At 40.3% G+C, this 16,915-nt stretch overlaps 2 protein-coding genes across 4 annotated transcripts; one reads left to right on the top strand and one right to left on the bottom strand.

The window, feature by feature from the left end:
• Window positions 1–6: 6 nt before the first annotated feature.
• Window positions 7–4,592, bottom strand: LOC140339044 (uncharacterized). Of its 2 annotated transcripts, XM_072423567.1 has the most exons (8): window positions 4,525–4,592; window positions 3,996–4,124; window positions 3,701–3,886; window positions 3,504–3,627; window positions 2,723–2,820; window positions 2,460–2,627; window positions 2,132–2,240; window positions 7–1,607 (listed from the first exon to the last, which is right to left on the bottom strand). In XM_072423567.1, exons 1-8 carry the CDS (start codon window positions 4,570–4,572, stop codon window positions 1,012–1,014), a joined length of 1,458 nt encoding a protein of 485 aa, XP_072279668.1. In that variant the 5' UTR covers window positions 4,573–4,592; the 3' UTR covers window positions 7–1,011. The 2 variants fall into 2 exon arrangements, with proteins under 2 accessions (XP_072279668.1, XP_072279669.1); XM_072423568.1 differs by lacking the exons at window positions 3,504–3,627; window positions 3,701–3,886; window positions 3,996–4,124; window positions 4,525–4,592 and adding exons at window positions 3,062–3,200; window positions 3,292–3,467.
• Window positions 4,593–4,752: 160 nt separating this feature from the next.
• On the top strand, window positions 4,753–15,131 carry LOC140338997 (uncharacterized). Of its 2 annotated transcripts, XM_072423460.1 has the most exons (8): window positions 4,753–4,839; window positions 5,419–5,613; window positions 5,724–5,812; window positions 6,006–6,114; window positions 6,499–6,596; window positions 12,402–12,504; window positions 12,656–12,717; window positions 12,923–15,131. In XM_072423460.1, the coding sequence occupies exons 2-8, from the start codon at window positions 5,580–5,582 to the stop codon at window positions 14,210–14,212; spliced, it is 1,785 nt and encodes a 594-aa protein (XP_072279561.1). In that variant the 5' UTR covers window positions 4,753–4,839; window positions 5,419–5,579; the 3' UTR covers window positions 14,213–15,131. The 2 variants fall into 2 exon arrangements, with proteins under 2 accessions (XP_072279561.1, XP_072279563.1); XM_072423462.1 differs by lacking the exon at window positions 4,753–4,839 and having other exon boundaries at window positions 5,351–5,613.
• The last annotated feature ends 1,784 nt before the right edge of the window (window positions 15,132–16,915 follow it).

Raw genomic sequence — 16,915 nt, 5'->3', positions numbered from 1 at the left:
AGTGATCAGAAGGGGACAATCATTGGAACATGAGTGATCATGAGTGACTTTCAACAATAAACGTGTACTGTAGTCTTCTTCATGGAAAAATAAGACATCCCCTGAAAATAAGACCTAGTGTGTTTTTGGGAGCCAAAAAAAATATAAGACAGTGTCTTATTTTCGGGGAAACACAGTAGCAGCCGTTCACAACCTTTACTTCCCCTTGAAATAACATCCAGGTCATCAGGGAACCCCTGCTATTATAACTAAATCCACAGCTCACAGTATATTGAAGTGGGGGTCTGTGGAATGACTGCCTCCCACATTGCTGGTCAGTGAAAAGAATGTCACCCTTACAGCCAAAAAGTAATTGGTGCCACTTAAACTGACTGCCACTTAAGAGGCATAAATTTCCTAGCAAACTCATGAGCAACCCTGGTTGAGAAATAATGCTCTATAGTATTCTCCTTTACTTCTCCCCTGCCAGCTACATAAACAGTTGTGAAGGGAAGGACAGAGGAGCTATACCTACACAGGCAGTAACTAGATATACCTAGTAGAGGAGAAAGCCATGCAAGGAAGGAGGGTCTGTGCTTTTTCCAAACATGTTTAGAGGCTCATTTCAAGTCACATTCACTTCCCAGACAAAATACTCCTTTGTGTTTACTGTTACTGGATTTAAAGACATCTAATATACATTAAAAGTAGTGGCAGAGATGTGCAAATCAGTTTTTCTGTTCACAAAGAAGAGGGTAAAAATGGTTCTGCATCTCTGCTTTCCTGACACACATCTATCCTGTTCAACCCGTGCATTTTCCTATGATAGACCTGGGAAAACCGACACACAAAAGACTCCCAGCATTTGACACAGGAAAACAGCTTTTTGTCGATGTGGAGTGAAGTGGAGCGTCATTAATTGAGACTTCCTATCAGAACTTCTTCCAGAGTCAGGACAAGAGAAAGGCCTCTCATGGGCATAAATCCACAGGTGGAGCATCAAATAAAGGTAAAGTATTTGCTGCAGAGGGATCACACTTCATGCTTATCACCTGTGTGCTTGCACTTGTGGCTCTCAAATTCCAACTTGCTGGTGAAACGGACCCTGCATTTGGTACAAGAAAGCAGCTTCTCCTCCAAGTGAGTCCGAAAATGTGTATTTAGATTTGAGAGGCCTATGAAGCTTTTTCCACACTCAGGGCAGAAGCAGGGTTCCTTCCTCGAGTGGATCCGCATGTGCCTTGCTAGGCTCCACCTGAAAGGGAAAGACTTTCCACACTCAGGGCAGGTGTATGGCCGCACCCCTGTGTGAACATGTTGGTGGTCGCAGAGATAAGCTTGGCGTCGGAAACATTTCCCACAAATGTGGCAGGAATACGGCTTCTCTCCTGTGTGGACCATCATGTGGTTCACGAGGTAGGACTTCTTGGCAAAGTTCCTCCCACACTCGTGGCATGAAAAAGGCTTCTCACCAGCGTGAGTGGTCTGGTGCGACAAGATTTGGGAATTTGTGGAAAACCACTTGTCGCAGTCAGGACACTGAAACTTCTTTAAACTTTCAGGTGTTGCACGAGAAGCAGGGGTTTGACGGAGATCTGGAGGTGTAGTGGGACTTTGGTAATGATCATCTGGAAGAAATAAAAATGGAGCTCAACAAAGAATATTTAGAGGTTAGAACTGCACGAGTGGCAACCTTCATTGTGCCCACTGACTCCTTGTAAAAAGAAAAGAGTGAAGGCTGGTATTGCCACTAACGGGGGAGGGGCAACTGCTTAATAAATATGGTGTGGGAATGTGATGCCTAACAAGGCAATATGGCTGTGATTGGTAGGTGTACTCAAACCTTTGACCTGAAAGTGAATCTTTGGGCGTCTCTCATCTAATGATACCTTATCCTAGACACACAGCTCCCCTTCGGGTCTGCTATCATAACTAGTACTTATCGTCATTCAAAACTACAGCTGTTTCCAAGATCAATATATATAAAGAAAGTCAGAGTTTATTGGAGGCAAATGGTTCCTGCCTCCCTAACTGGGCAGATACTGCCCCCCATTACTGTCTACTGACTGGGGAGGGGGGAGAAGAAGGGATTGTTCCACCTAAACAAAGGAGAATCCGGGACTCATTTCTGGAGTTAGTGTTTATTACTCACCTGTAATGATCTCTGGGATTTTCTCCTTCTTACACCTATCATCACCCATCACATATTGATCTTCTGGTTCCTTCTTCACTTCAACTCTGATATTATTCAGATATTCTTCCTAAACAGACATCAAGTACAATAAACAAAATCAGAAGATACATGGAGATTCACTACTGTAGAAGCAAAACATATTACAAGGTCAACACAAGTTCTAAAAAAATTCACAGTTATCATCTACTTGATGATGGTGAGGGATATCCTGATAATCCTGTGTGGATCCAGGGATACAGAGGGGTCATCTCTCTGGTGGGTTTATGAGACCCTCTTCTCTACCTACCTGATAATGGTAAGGGATCTCCTGATGTTCCCATCTAGAATTCTGGAAATAGGGAGGACGGGGACAACTCTCTGGTGGGTTTCTATCATCCATTGAAAATTCCTCTATTAAAACTCCATAATTCTCCTCTTTTATAACAACAATATTAACATCCTGCAGATCTTCTCTCTGTAAATAATAAGAATAAAACATTATTGCAATGTATACATAATAGCTTATAGCCCTAAATGTAACTGTTTAAAAAATGTTCAGCAGTCTTCCACCTGAAAATGGTGAGGGATCTCTTCATCCTTCGCTGTGGAATTTCGGGAATACGGAGGAAGGGGACATCTCTCTGGTGGGTTCCCATCACTGGATCCATCTGTAGGAAACACACACACTGACTGAATACGTTCCCATGTGTTTATCAGATGATGGGGGATCTATCCTCCGTACTGCTCTCTCCTTTACAATAAAGTCTCCTCTTACCCGGTGATGTGAGAGATGGCTGATTTATAGCATCCTTGTAGAGATCATTTTACCTGATGATAGTAAAAGCTGAATATCCTCAACCAACAATCCATAAATATCACCAATATTTGTATTTATCATGTATGACATACCTGTAGTGATATCTATAGAAGGTTCCTCCTGCTTAATTGTCACCATCATTCCAACTTCTTCCATAGGCTGCCTATAATCCATCACAGACATTTCTTCTTCCTCTTTAATCTCAACTTTCACAAACATCTGTTCTTCTTGCTGAACCAACAGAAGCATAGCAAGTCACAGCTTTAAAATGTGGGAATGAAAAGGAGGAGACTTCATAGAAGAGTAGAATCTTATATCGTACCGGTCTGTACCTGATCACATTGAGAGATGCCAAGATCCTCCTGTTTGGAATCCCGGGAATACAGAGGACGGGGACATCTCTCTGGGGGATTTCTGGATCCATCTGTAGGAAACACACACACTGACTGAATACATTGTCTCTATGTGTTTATCAGATGATGGGGGATCTATCCTCCGTACTGCTCTCTCCTTTACAATAAAGTCTCCTCTTACCCGGTGATGTGAGGGTCTGGTGGTCCTCCATCATGACGTCCTTGTAGAGATCCTTGTGTCCTTCTAAATACTCCCACTCCTCCATGGAGAAATAGACAGTGACATCCTGACACCTTATAGGAACCTGACACACAATGATACAGTCACCATCCAGACACATCCCATAATAATCTCCCAGAATTCCCGGCACCGCTCACCTCTCCCGTCAGAAGCTCTATGATTTTCTTGGTGACTTCTAGGATCTTCTTGTTGACCTTCCTGTGTGGCAAGGAGGGAGGTGGAGGATCCATATTAGGTGTCCAGTTCCTGCCCCATCCGTCCAACCCACTTTCAGGGTTGCTGGGTGTCCGAGAACCATGGCACTTCCTTACTGGGCCATAATCCTAATAATAAACATTTTCATACAGCCATACCGGTATATAACCTCTTCAATCATCTGCCACACTCACATTATTATCCCCTGTGCTTGTGACCTCCCAGAATCCTCCTCACCTCTCCGGTCAACAGGTAGATGATCTCCAGGGTGAGCTGCAGGATCCTATCAGTCATGTGATTCTGCTCCTCCTCCTCAGTAATGATGCCATGAAGCGGTTTGGCTCCTCGTGGGAGGGGCTTAGCTCTCTGCAACAAAACAAAATTTATTGAAATAAAACCTGCATACAAATAGGATCTCAGTATGGAGTGTTGGGTGGAGCGTTGCTCCTCCAGCCATCCTTTCCGGTCTAATAATACCCCAGATTATTGACGTCTGCACTCTGATTGGCTGCTTTATGCGGGCTCTGTCACACTTACTACTGGGTATTCTCTAAAGAATGTAGCTTCATTTTAACCAATAATCACCGGTATATAATTAATATGGTTTTTTTTATTATCACTGACATTAGTTATAATTATATAGTTCACTCTTACTGGTGATTATTAATAATATTCAACACAATAGCTAGTACATTCATTACAAAGTGGTCTTCAATGTATTAATTGTAATATTATTCATTATAATTAATTTTATATTTGTTATTACCAGCATAGTGTGAGCCCCCCTCTGCCCTGAGCACTTCTCCTGTTCCATGCCCCTGAGCCGGCAGTTCCTCTTACTTCCGCCTTGCTGCTCCAGCACTTCCTCTCTGCCAGGAGCTGCTGCCTGGTTGCCATGGTGACCTGCGCGCATCACAACGATGGCAGAGTGGCGGCCATTTTCTTGTAGACAACACAGACCAAATCCTTTTGTCTTCATTGGCCATTTTGTTGTAGCTCAAAATTGAGGACCGTCTGTACGTTTTCTAGTGTCAGGATTCTACTGCTGTGATTGTGAGGCTGAAAAGAGTCTGAAGAGGAGGTAATTATGTCTTCTTATTATAAATTAAAGGGGCCCCAGCACTCTGAATTGGGGGCTTTTTCTGACTTTTATCAGATCGTAGACTCCATTTTGCAAGCTGAAGCCTCTTTGCCCTAAGCACCGAAGGGTTTCCAGGATTTTTGGCAAATCACTGCAAACGTTGAAGGGACAAAGCGAAAGCGTATTATTTAGAGATCTGAGTATCACCTCAATCATCTGTCTGCTTGTTTTCTCCGTAATGCATTATTGTACCATTAAAAAGTTGAGATTACAGAATAGGGAACACGGGGGAACAAATTTTTGGCTCAATTTGCCTATACAAAATTTGTCCGTCACCGGAGTACGACTGTAAATGCAAACCGTACATAAAAACATTTGTGTCAATCAGATGATTGGACTTGAGCCCATTTATTTCACAATTTATAGTTAAATGTTAGAGATGTGGGCTGAATGAGGGGGGGGGGGGTGGTGTTTGGAGATTTGTAGGTTGATGAAGGGAATCGGGAGAGTTGGGTGGACATAACTATTATTGATCCATCACGTTCAGGGTTGTCTGCTTTATTGTCTTGGTTTTCGTAGGCCCTCCATTGTCCAAGGACACTATGACTGAGGACCAGCCACCTCCAACACTACTGGGTAAGAGGAGACTTTAATTTCTTATAACGGAAGGAAGAGGATTGAGGGTCCACCTAGATCCCCATTCTCTAAGATAACGACATAAGGACCTCTAGAAGGACGCCATGATGGAGGACCACCAGACCCTCACATCACCGGGTAAGAGGAGACTTTATTGTAAAGGAGAGAGCAGTACGGAGGATAGATCCCCCATCATCTGATAAACACATAGAGACAATGTATTCAGTCAGTGTGTGTGTTTCCTATAGATGGATCCAGTGATGGGAACCCACCAGAGAGATGTCTCCGTCCTCTGTATTCCCAGGAATCCACACAGGAGAATCTTCAGGAGGATCAGGTAGGTGGAGTGGAGGGCCCCATAAACCTACTAGAGAGATGTCCCCATCATTTGTATACCCGGGATTCCACTCAGGAACATTAGGAGAACCTTGAAGACTTTCAGGTAGATGTTTGGCTCAGGGTAGATAATAAATGTTCCTGATGGTAGAAAAGCCAATCTCATAGACCGATGTTCTTTGTGTTGTGTCCAGGAAAACAATGTGATTGTTATTAAAGTGGAAGATGTGGATGAAGATGAGATGTATCTGAGGGGTGAGGAGCGCTGTGGACGGGAGGGAGTTCTTCTGGACATGAGAACAGGTGAGTGTCTACTGTCTGAGCTCCAGGCTGAAGTGATGGCCTCCACTTCTCAATCCATAGAATGTTCAAGGGAATTTCTCATGGTCATCCAGTTCTGTACATAGACCAACTCTGCTGCCTAAAATGGTGGCACTCAAAGCTCCTCTGGCTCAAGTTATGCTCGTTATAACCTAGTGTGGGTTTTTTCTTGAAAAATGTAAGGAGGAACCCTGTACACAAAATGATGTCATCCTCTAACCCAAGTAATGCCAAGGACCAGAGCTCAAGGTTGGCTTTTTAATGATTTATTGGTGTTGACCACCTCTGGCTAGGTATGCGTTAGATCACTTCCACTGCAGAGTTTATAAAGGAAATAATATATTCACATGGCTTTGTGTGTTTCAGATGGGTCCAGTAATAGGAATACACCAGACAGATGCTCCAATCCTCGCTATCCTCGGGATTTCGCAGAGGAGGGTCCTACAAGTCCAGAGGATGACCAGGTGGCTTTCTTTTTGATTTTAGGAGTCTACATGATACATGCTTGTCCAAGGGAGCCACATCCTATGGTGGCATTACTGCTTCCGATTAAAAGACAACTTATAAAGTGTTGTCAGCCCTTAAATGAAAGAAAAAGCAGGGAGGAAATCCTTGCTTTTCTCCTGCAATCATGATAGTGGGAATACCTGTTGTACTGCATGGTGCTTACATAAATGTTTGTGAGCTCTGTCCAGTGCAGTAGTACTCTGACCTCAGGTGTATCTCATCCCATGACAGTCTGAGCACCAAGGAATAGCACTGGTTGTCACTCAGCCTGCAAGACTTGCCGCATCTAGTGGTAAAAAGGAATTACTGCAGGGGACAGCTCTAGTTTTAAGATCAGCGATTCAACGGAAGCTGATTTATTTTACCGGTCCATTCATTTTTCTGTAGTTATCTGCATTTTCATCCAGTTTTATGTGATGTAGCATCAAGGCTGTGGAGTCGGTAGATAAATCTGGTTTCTGGTACCCCTGACTCCGACTCCTCTGTATTTACAGGGTTTCTCATTTTATCTTCACACTTTTGCATTCAAACTTCACAAAAAAATGTAGACCCCCCCAATTATTCATAAATCAATAAATTTATTATAAAATTAAATATAACACAATATTTTTACTATAAAAGTTTTTCTCAAGAAACATTAATAAAAATATACGAAAATAAATTGATGATTTGTCAATTAATATGTTTTTTACTTTATATAATTTTAAAATTAAAGATCTTTATTTCAGGGATTTATACTAAGTATTAAGATAATATTTTTCATCTTTTTATCTTCAAAGTTATTAACTTTATATTTAGTATTGCACTTACCCTTATGGCCGGAGAATTAAGTAATGCAGAAGGTCAAAGACTGGTAGACAGTTATCTGAATGGAAGTGATGCCTCCCAGATAGCAATGGTTTTGGGTTGTAATCGTACAACCATAACCAAAATTATTAAGACCTATGAATCTTCCGTTAGAGTGGAAAAATTACCTGGAGGTCTGAGAAAGTTGGATGAAGCCCATAAGGAGGAGTTACGCAAAGTTAAATGTCGGAAGATTGCGGAATCAGCCTCGGAAATAAATGATCAATTATTTGCCAAATTTGGAATGAATGTATCTATTTCAACGATAGATAGAGGCATCGATAAATTCCAATAGTCATAAAAATAACTTTTTTTCCTGCATGGTGCAATGATTCCCACTCTCTTCAAGAAAGGCTAAGCTATGCTAACTAAATCCATTGTTAAGGAAGATGGAAAAAACATCTACTTTCTTCATGAAGTAGCTTTTACCATCTCAATGAGAACCAAATGGGGATGATCTCCTATTGGGCAAAGGGCGGTGCATGTTGTGGCTGGAGTGCGTTTCAGAAATTATTCAATTTGTTGTTTGAGGAATAAAAATGGGACCCTTCACTTTAAGTCACAAGCACGAGCTTGTTTTAGTTCATCAAAAAGCTCACGATTTTTTACTTTAAAAAGCTCACGATTCTGAAATCACAAACCATTCCCTAATTTTAGTTTAATTATTTTTACCACCATACTCTCCATTTCTTAATCCTGTTGAGAACATGTTCTCTAAATGGAAAGAAGTAATAAGAAGAAATAGGCTAATATTAGAAGAATAGGCTCTATTAGAAAGCACCAATAGTGTATTTTTCACAATAAGCAAGCAGGGATTGCTCAAAATATTATTATTAATTAATTTTAATTAGTATTAAAATAATAATTATTATTAATTATTATTATTTTACAAAAATGTTTAGCTGTTTGCCTAAATACCTAAGAGGAGAAAGCATTTATGATTAATAAATCATTTATTTAAATATTACATATTTTTATTTATTGTTTCTTGAGAAAAACTTTTAAGGTAAAAATATTGTGAATGTAAATATTTTATAATAAATTTAATAATTTATGAATAATTAGGGGGTCTAAATTTTTTTTTTGAAGTTTGTTTGCAAAAGTGTGAAGATAAAATGAGAAACCCTGTAATATGCTAATGTATTATCCACGGTGATTGAAGAAAGGCAACATACACGCCATTTAACCACAGAACTACTGACTAGGAAGCTGGCGCCACACCAGTTTAAACAAATTACAAAAAAATGAAAATAATAAAGTTTTATGTATTGTTTTTATCGAGTGGCTATTAAGTAGTAGCATAGCATGCATAAAAAACATGAACTTTACCAGTTTAAAAATATGAACCACATTTTTTGGTAGTTTTAAAACAAAAACAAAGCTTAACTACATGAACAAAAAACAAAAGCTGGAAAACCTAAAATAGTTTATATATTAAACTTGGAATATAGTTGTAGAGTAGAATAGCTGGTAAATGCAATCCAAAACTAACTCAATGTATTGTTGTTCTAAGAAACAGAATTGCTTCTGCCAGATCTTCTTTCATAGAAGCTCCTAAATCTGACTTAATTAATTTTAGAGCTGAAAATAGTCTTTCAACACTGACTTGGATGGGTGGCATCGCTGTTACGGTTCTAGCCACATCACTAAAATGCTCGGGATAAACAAGGATGGCTTCTTCTACAGTCAGTTTCGATGAGTGATCATACCTTTCTACTTTTTTTAATTCTTTAAAAAACTCTTTAAAAAATAATTTTTCTGCTCGTTTATCTGTCACGCATATGCAACATTGCCTTACTGTTGAAAGTTCCATTTTCTCCAAGTAGGAATCAAAGTCTAATTCTTCATTTGAAGAGGATGATCCTGAGTTACCAGTACCTATAGCTTCATCCAGTGGTGGTGTTTCAGGTAGTAATCCCTTTATACCAACTGCTACATCATAGAGGGACTTTCTTGCAGTATCAGTCTGGTCATCCCTCAACAAAATTCAGCTCATTGAATCAACATAAATAGCAAATCAAGATTTGATTATCCAGTAAAGCTACGTACACACTTCCAATTATTATCGTTGGTAAACGAAGGACGAACGATCCTGCACAATATCTGCGAACCATCGTATAGCACCGATCCTGTACGTACAGATAACGACACGATCGTTCGCAGATATTGTACACAAGATAGATGTGATCGTTTGAACGATACAGGAAGTGACGTGCACCACAGGAAGTGAGCGAACGTTCGTTCACCGCGCATGCTCAGACCATGGACGATCACTGAACGACCGTACACACGATAGATGGTCAACGATCGTCATCCAATCCGATCCGCCGGTCCGGTCGTTCATTTCCAACGACTATCCTCGTTCGTCGGCGTCGTTGGTTACTTTTTTTACAAACGATTTTTGCCCAATCGATCGTTCGTCGTTCGTTCGTCGTTCATTTCCAACGATAAAAATTGGAAGTGTGTACGCAGCTTAAGAGATTCCCTTTTTTTAATTGAAGATACAATGCCATCAGCTATTAACCCTCCACTTTTGTTCAGGCAATATATCAAGCCCTTCCATTACAAGAATTTACCAGGTGGTAAATCTTCAGATTGCAAACTCATGGTGACAGTAAAGAGATTAGAAAGTAGATTTTCCAGAGCTCTTACTTGTGTCCACTGGCTTTCAGTTATTAAAACATTTTCATTGTCCAGCTCTTCAAGAAAGTCTTTTAGTTCAACCAAAGGCCTAACCTTCAAATAAGTGCTCCAAATCCAAAATAGCTCCTTTTCCTGCACGTATTTTCAAAATGGAAGCTGTTTTAGGGGCCCTGGCTGCAACAGTTACTTGCCTCAATTTGCCAATTGGAGTAGCTGCATGACGATCTTTCAATCCATCTCTTATTGCAAGTTGCAGAGTATGAACAGCACAACGCATATGTTGAATAATAGTACGCTTAGATGCTTCTTCAACAATGTTATCCAAAATGTCTATATTCTCTTCACTTTCTCCAATACTTGCAGAACTGTCCTAATATCTGTCTGTCACTTTCTTCATCAACTTTCTTCATTTTCTCAATTGTGCTCAACATATTAGAAGCATTATCTGTCACAATACAAAGAATCTGTTCCTCTTTTATATCAAAATCTAGTACATCCTCCACTAACTTCTGAAGATAAGGTGTCCTTTAACCCCAAGGTTTGCGTTATTGTTTTAGTATTTTCATCAACAAATCTAACATTAATAGCAAAATAATGAACTATGTGATGTGTGCATGCATCCATTTTTATGAAGACAAAATGTCCCTTAAGACCTTTTCGTAGTTCTTCCTTTTTACATTTGGCCTCTTCAATTATAAGTTTCCTTATACTTTACCTTTCCAGAGAAACACCAAGTTGTTTAGCCATTTCTCCATTTAGGAGAAAGGCTGTAAAAAAAAAGGATAGTGGTAAACTATTCTTTACTACCATTTCAGTAATGTGGTTTTTGAATTTTTCAGGTGTCATTGTTATGGTAACTTTGTCTGATATAAAGAATCTTAGTTGTGTTTGGTCTCCAGTAAATTTCTGAACATTTTTTATCCCAGAAGTAGATGGTATATTTTGATTGATGTCTTTCTCATTCACAACTTCTAACACTTTAGGATAAAAACGCTGCAAGTGTCTTTTCAAATTTGATGCTTTTGTAGGTGCAGTTTTGTTAGACACACTAAAACTGCTAATTTTTGCATCACATTGTTTTTCAATGCATCAGATTCAAGAATACATTGGCACACCTAATGTTTCCCATCACTTGATAATGTGCTCGTAAACAGAGACCCGTGTTTGTTGACAGACTTTTTGCCATTGTGAATGGGAAGCCGCTTTCACTAAAATATAAATATAAAATATGTCATACTAACTAGCATATTCTTTGATTTAAATACAAACATACACATATTCCTGTACTATTGCAAACATACATACAACACGGCACTATACACACAAATAAGCTATAGCCCTGCACTAAACTTAGGCATAATTTGTCCTATACAGAAAAACATGCACAAACATATATACTATACACACAATATAGAGCCCTACACTGTACTCAGAAATATACACACAATATGCACTATACACAAACATTCATACATCCCTGCACCATACACACAAACATACACATAGCCCTGCAGTTTTATCCAGAAACATGCACACAGCCTTCCATCATAGTACACACAAGCAGCCATGAGGTTTTTAAAAAATAAACATGAACACTTACAGCTGAATCCAAAAAGCTATTCCTCCAAGTTCTTCCAAGCTCTCAGAAGCTCTTAGAAGTTGAGCAGACACTGCTGCCTTTATCTTTGTTTGCTGATCTTCTGCTGAGCACAGGGCCTGGGAGGCTCCAGGGCCAGGGGGGCCACTTAACTAACTTCCTATTACTATTAGTAGTATTAGGTAATGTGCAAAATGATGTTAAAGTTCAGCCCTGGATGGGAGCATATATGGAGAGTGCAGACAGGACACCTGAACACACATCAGGCCATAGCACTCACCTACACCTATATCATTACACTTGTTTACACTCAAATGAACTTGTTAAACACATTATATCTCAAATAAAATGAAAACACTTTTTGTATTGTACATAATCCCGATTACAATAATGTGAATGTCAGGTTGTATAATAGCTCAGCTGAACTTCACACAAGTAGAACTACAACTATGCACTGGGCTTTATTCTTACATCAGAGAAGTACTTAATTATGACTATTGTTTGTGAAATAGGACTTTTGAACTTGCTGTATTTTTTTTATTATAATTTAAATTTATCAGGAGTCGGCAGTCGACTCCAGGTACCCAAAAATTGCCTCTGACTCCAACTCTGACTCTGAATCCACAGCAATGTTTAGCATGATACATATTGAATATAATGGCTCTGTGTTGTTCAGGATGAAAACCTTATTATTAAAGTGGAGGTGAAAGAAGAGGACGATGCTATGTCAGGTGATGAGGAGTATAAGGAGGAGGAAGTTCCTCCAAAGATCAGCGCAGGTGAGAAAAAAAAAACACTAAATCCGGAAAAGAGTCCCTGATAAGAGGGAAACCACTACAGATATATAGGCCTGAGGTGGTGGAGAAGTTGTTTGTTGCCTATAAAGAAATGGGTTGACCACTCCTCTCCCAAATCCTTTATTTCTTCCAGATGGACGATACAGAAAGTTTACCATGCGGCAACATCAACCAACTTCTCCAGATGGTGAAACGGTAAGTTACTGTGGAGATGTGCGCCAATACATGTAGCCTAGTTTCTTAAGGTTCCGTGTCTAGAGCGGGGCAGATCTCAAAATGTTTTTTTGAGGATATTGGGGGCAGATACTGAAATGTTATGTTATGTTGAATTTAATGAACTCAATTTATTTTAGGAAGATGCCTATTTGTAAGTTCTGGGAAATTGTTTTTTCTTTTATAGAGAAAGCTGAGAATGGTAAAGCTGGTGTCTTGTGATGATTGCGGAAAAAGTTTTTTACGGAAGTCTCAGCTAATATCTCACCGGCGGATACACACGGAGGAGAAGTCTTACTCCTGTTCCGACTGTGACAAATGTTTCAGGCAAAAAGACCATTTACTCCGGCACCAGATCACCCACACAGGGGAAAAGCCGTACTCGTGTCCCGAATGTGGGAAGCTTTTTACGCAGAAGGCTTCTCTTGGTAGACACCAGGCTTTACATTCAGGGGAGAAGCCCTATTCGTGTTCGGACTGTGGGAAGTGTTTCCGGCAAAAGTCAACCCTGGTAAAACACCAACAGATCTCCATGAAGAAGAAGCCCTTCTCTTGCCCTGACTGTGGGAAGTCCTTTGAGAAAAAATCCATCCTGATTGGTCATCAGAGAACCCACACAGGGGAAAAGCCATTTACTTGTGACGAGTGCGGGAAGAGTTTTGCTCTTCGGTCCACTCTTTTTGTCCATCAGACCATCCACACAGGCAACAAGCCTCTTTCATGTTCCCTCTGTGGGAAGGGCTTTCTGCACAAGTCACGTCTTATCCTCCATCTCAGAGTCCACACGGGGGAGAGGCCTTTCTCCTGCTCTGAATGTGGGAAGTGTTTTTTGCGCAGGGCCCGTCTGGTTGAACATCAGAGGCGCCACACAGGAGAGAAGCCTTATTCGTGCTCTGAATGTGGGCAGAGATTCACAGAGAAACAGTTGCTTGTCTTCCATCATAAGAAACACGCTGACAAGAGCCAGAACTCCTGTAATGTCTGCGGCAGATGCTTTATACACAAGTCCAGCTTGGTCAAACACTGGAAAGTCCACACGGGGGAGAAACCATTTTCTTGTGGCGAATGCGGGAAGAGCTTTGCTCATAAATCACACTTAGACCGACACAAAAACATCCACACAGGTGAAAGGCCTTTCTCCTGTGAAGAGTGCGGAGAGACCTTTCGGTGGAAGACCACTTACACAGACCACCAAGCCATGCACTCAGGCAAGAGACCGTTTTCCTGTTCGGACTGCAGGAAATGCTTTGCACACAAGTCACAGCTGGAGAGACACCAGAGGGTTCACACAGGGGAGAAGCCCTTTTCCTGTGCAGAATGTGGCAAGTGTTTCCGATGGAAGGCGGATATGGTCTGCCACCAGGCCACACATAGTAGTGAGAATCCTTATTCATGCCCAGATTGTGGGAGATCCTTTACCAGGAAGTCGTCTCTCAACAGACATCAGAAAAAGAAGCTGTGTACAAAACTATTTTGACATCCACAGAAATCATCCCTGGACTATGCAAGTCTCAATCGTCTTTGACCCCTGGACAATGGCTGTGATGGACACGTTGCTAAAAGAAGTTCTGCCATAGATGCATTCAATTCCATGAAGATCCATGGCACAAGCGGATACTTGATCCAGTATTCAGCTTTTTTCCTTCTGGTGAGGAATGGAGGAAACAAAGCTGTTGTTGCTAATCAGTTGTGATAAGGTTGACTGATTTCTACTAGAAATCTGCCATAAACACATCTGAATGCCATGGCCATACCTGTTCAAAGAATGAATCAACTGTCAAGCTTTTCAGTTACCACAAGAGAACATGGGCAATTAGGAAGCTTTTTATTCGAAATCATTTAAACTTAGCTGGACTTATTGTTAGGAAAAGATTTGCTATACATACAGTGCACAGAGGAAGATATCAGATGGTGGCCACAGCTCCATGTTCGAGAGGTCTATCTTAGATGATACATGAAGCTTGCCAAACATGGTAAGGAAGCTAGCATTAAAACTGAACCCCAATTTTTATCCCGAGCCTCACTAAGTCCAGTTGCTTTTTTTCTTTTTTGTCGTACACTAGAAGAGGACTGAATATTTGATTTCAACATCTCCAGTTTTTACAGATGTTTCCTGCAGAATGGTGATCATGTTCTCAAATCCTTAGTCCATCACCTGTCCCTATATGTAATGCTGCGAAGCTTATTGGCCAGACTATCAACAGACAATTTTTTGCCCCTCTGTACAGCTGAATTTTTTTTTCTGAAATATACTGTGATAAAACCCTACATACAGATGGCTTCCTATAGAGATGGCAGACTGTACAATATTTGTATTTTACAGTATTATGCATTTTTAATATTTACTTTTTGAAGTTTCAATGACTGGTCAATAAACGCTGATTCACTTTTATAAACCACTTTGGCTTTTTCTTGACATATTACAGGCAGAAATAAAAAATAAGTGGGGAATCAGTTAGGAGAGGGTCATGACAGTAAGCTATGGCCCCAATGTCTTGCCATTAACAACCAGGTAAAAATGTTTATTTTGAATACAGAGGGTAATAATAAAACTTTTGTAAAATTGTTATTGGGGGTCTGAGTCTCTGCTGGGGGGTTTTCTCTTGCGTCATGTCCGGAAAGATTTTTGCCAGGGAAGGAAACATCTTAATATTACACATTAGAATCCCTAACAATATTTGTATTGCTCTCTGTGTCTTCCGGTCAAGAAATGTGTCCAGTAATCACATGGGAAAATCTCTTATGATCCGTCTCCATTGTCCGTCCACCGATTCTTCCATGTCCCTTAATCTCACCAATACTCCTTTCCTAAAGCAGAACCTTTGACCTTTCCCCGCTCCTTTCTCCTCACTTCCTGTCCTAGTGACAACTATCCTATGTCGAATTTCCCCTTCTTTTCCGTTGACAATGGCCACTAATAAAAAAAAAACGTTTAGTTACCCCAATGGGGATATAGACAGCAAGGAAAAATGTTTCCTAATCTGTCAGGGTGGAAATTAAAAAATGGCTACATGTACATTTAAGCTGGACTCTAGGCACAGAAGCTATATGTGTGCAGAAATTTCCTTTTTTATCTTTTAAAAGAAGCAGAGACATCATCACTGTGCTGTATGTAGCCTTGCAGAGCTGTGGGAGGGGCCCAGAAGCTCCACCTACCACAGGCTGCCTGCAGAAACTACAGGAGGGGCGGAGACAAGACCAGTCTTCCTGCACCAGGAGGGAGAGCAGCAGTGACCAGTCTTTAATACTGGATAAGGTCTGTTACACATTGATCTGGAAGAAATATTCAAAGCACCCCATGATCCCAGTAAGTACTAATGGCTCTGGTGCTTAGACAATATTTGGTTGGGCCAGAGTTCAGCTTTAACTTTTACCTGAAGTATTGCACGCACTTCTATGGTTGGCTATGGTTGTTCTATGGTTGAGGGAACACAAAGGTAGGACAATGGGTCGAAACAGCCAAGCTAAGCCCTTCCTTGGGACCACCTAGTCTTCTCATCATGTTACCCAACCATTGGACTCAACATATAAAAATTTATACAACACAACATATTGTCCAATGACAAGCTCCATAATGCTCGATATAGTTGAGTAATTTTATTTCTACAGGGGAGTCAATACAAGGACCTCTACAAGGACTTCATGATGGAGGACCACCAGACCCTCACATCACCGGGTAAGAGGAGACTTTATTGTAAAGGAGAGAGCAGTACAGAGGGTCCACCTAGATCCCCCATCATCTGATAAACACATAAAGACAATGTATTTAAATCTTTTTATTGAAAATTTTGACATAAACAAAAGGTTATGGAACAGTTGAATGATAACGTAAGAATAAAATACTTTCCAAACAATGAACATTGTAACATATGACTGGCGTCGAGTAAAGCAATCTATACTGAAATATATAAGAAAAACTAAATAAAGAGCATACATAGTGTGGGGTAACCGGAAAATGTCACATAATGAGAAAATTGAAACATTATTTATTGACCCAACTGAAATAGGACTAAAAAATAAATATACATATATCAAAGAAGAGAAAAAGAAAGAAAGGAAGGGAAACAGGACAAAGACAGGAGACAAAGGGGGAATAGGTAGAAACAAGACAAAAAGAAAAAGGAGGAGACCTACATAGAGAATGACAGAAAAAAAAGCAATATAGATCGTCAGAAGAAAA

This window comes from Pyxicephalus adspersus, chromosome 10, assembly GCF_032062135.1.
Source record: "Pyxicephalus adspersus chromosome 10, UCB_Pads_2.0, whole genome shotgun sequence".
Lineage (NCBI taxonomy): Eukaryota > Metazoa > Chordata > Amphibia > Anura > Pyxicephalidae > Pyxicephalus > Pyxicephalus adspersus.
Note: the sequence above shows the minus strand (reverse complement) of the source record. Positions and strands in the feature narration are given on the sequence as shown.

Excerpts from the sequence above, each read along its gene's own strand:
- LOC140339044 (XM_072423567.1), bottom strand. The coding sequence starts at position 4,572 with ATGGAACAGGAGAAGTGCTCAGGGCAGAGGGGGGCTCACACTATGCTG. Across the intron at positions 4,125-4,524 it reads GGGGGGCTCACACTATGCTG|AGAGCTAAGCCCCTCCCACG; the intron begins GTAATAACAAAT and ends GTTTTGTTGCAG. Across the intron at positions 3,628-3,700 it reads TAGAGCTTCTGACGGGAGAG|GTTCCTATAAGGTGTCAGGA; the intron begins GTGAGCGGTGCC and ends ATTGTGTGTCAG.
- LOC140338997 (XM_072423460.1), top strand. The coding sequence starts at position 5,580 with ATGATGGAGGACCACCAGACCCTCACATCACCGG. Across the intron at positions 5,813-6,005 it reads AGAATCTTCAGGAGGATCAG|GAAAACAATGTGATTGTTAT; the intron begins GTAGGTGGAGTG and ends TGTTGTGTCCAG. Across the intron at positions 6,115-6,498 it reads TCTTCTGGACATGAGAACAG|ATGGGTCCAGTAATAGGAAT; the intron begins GTGAGTGTCTAC and ends TGTGTGTTTCAG.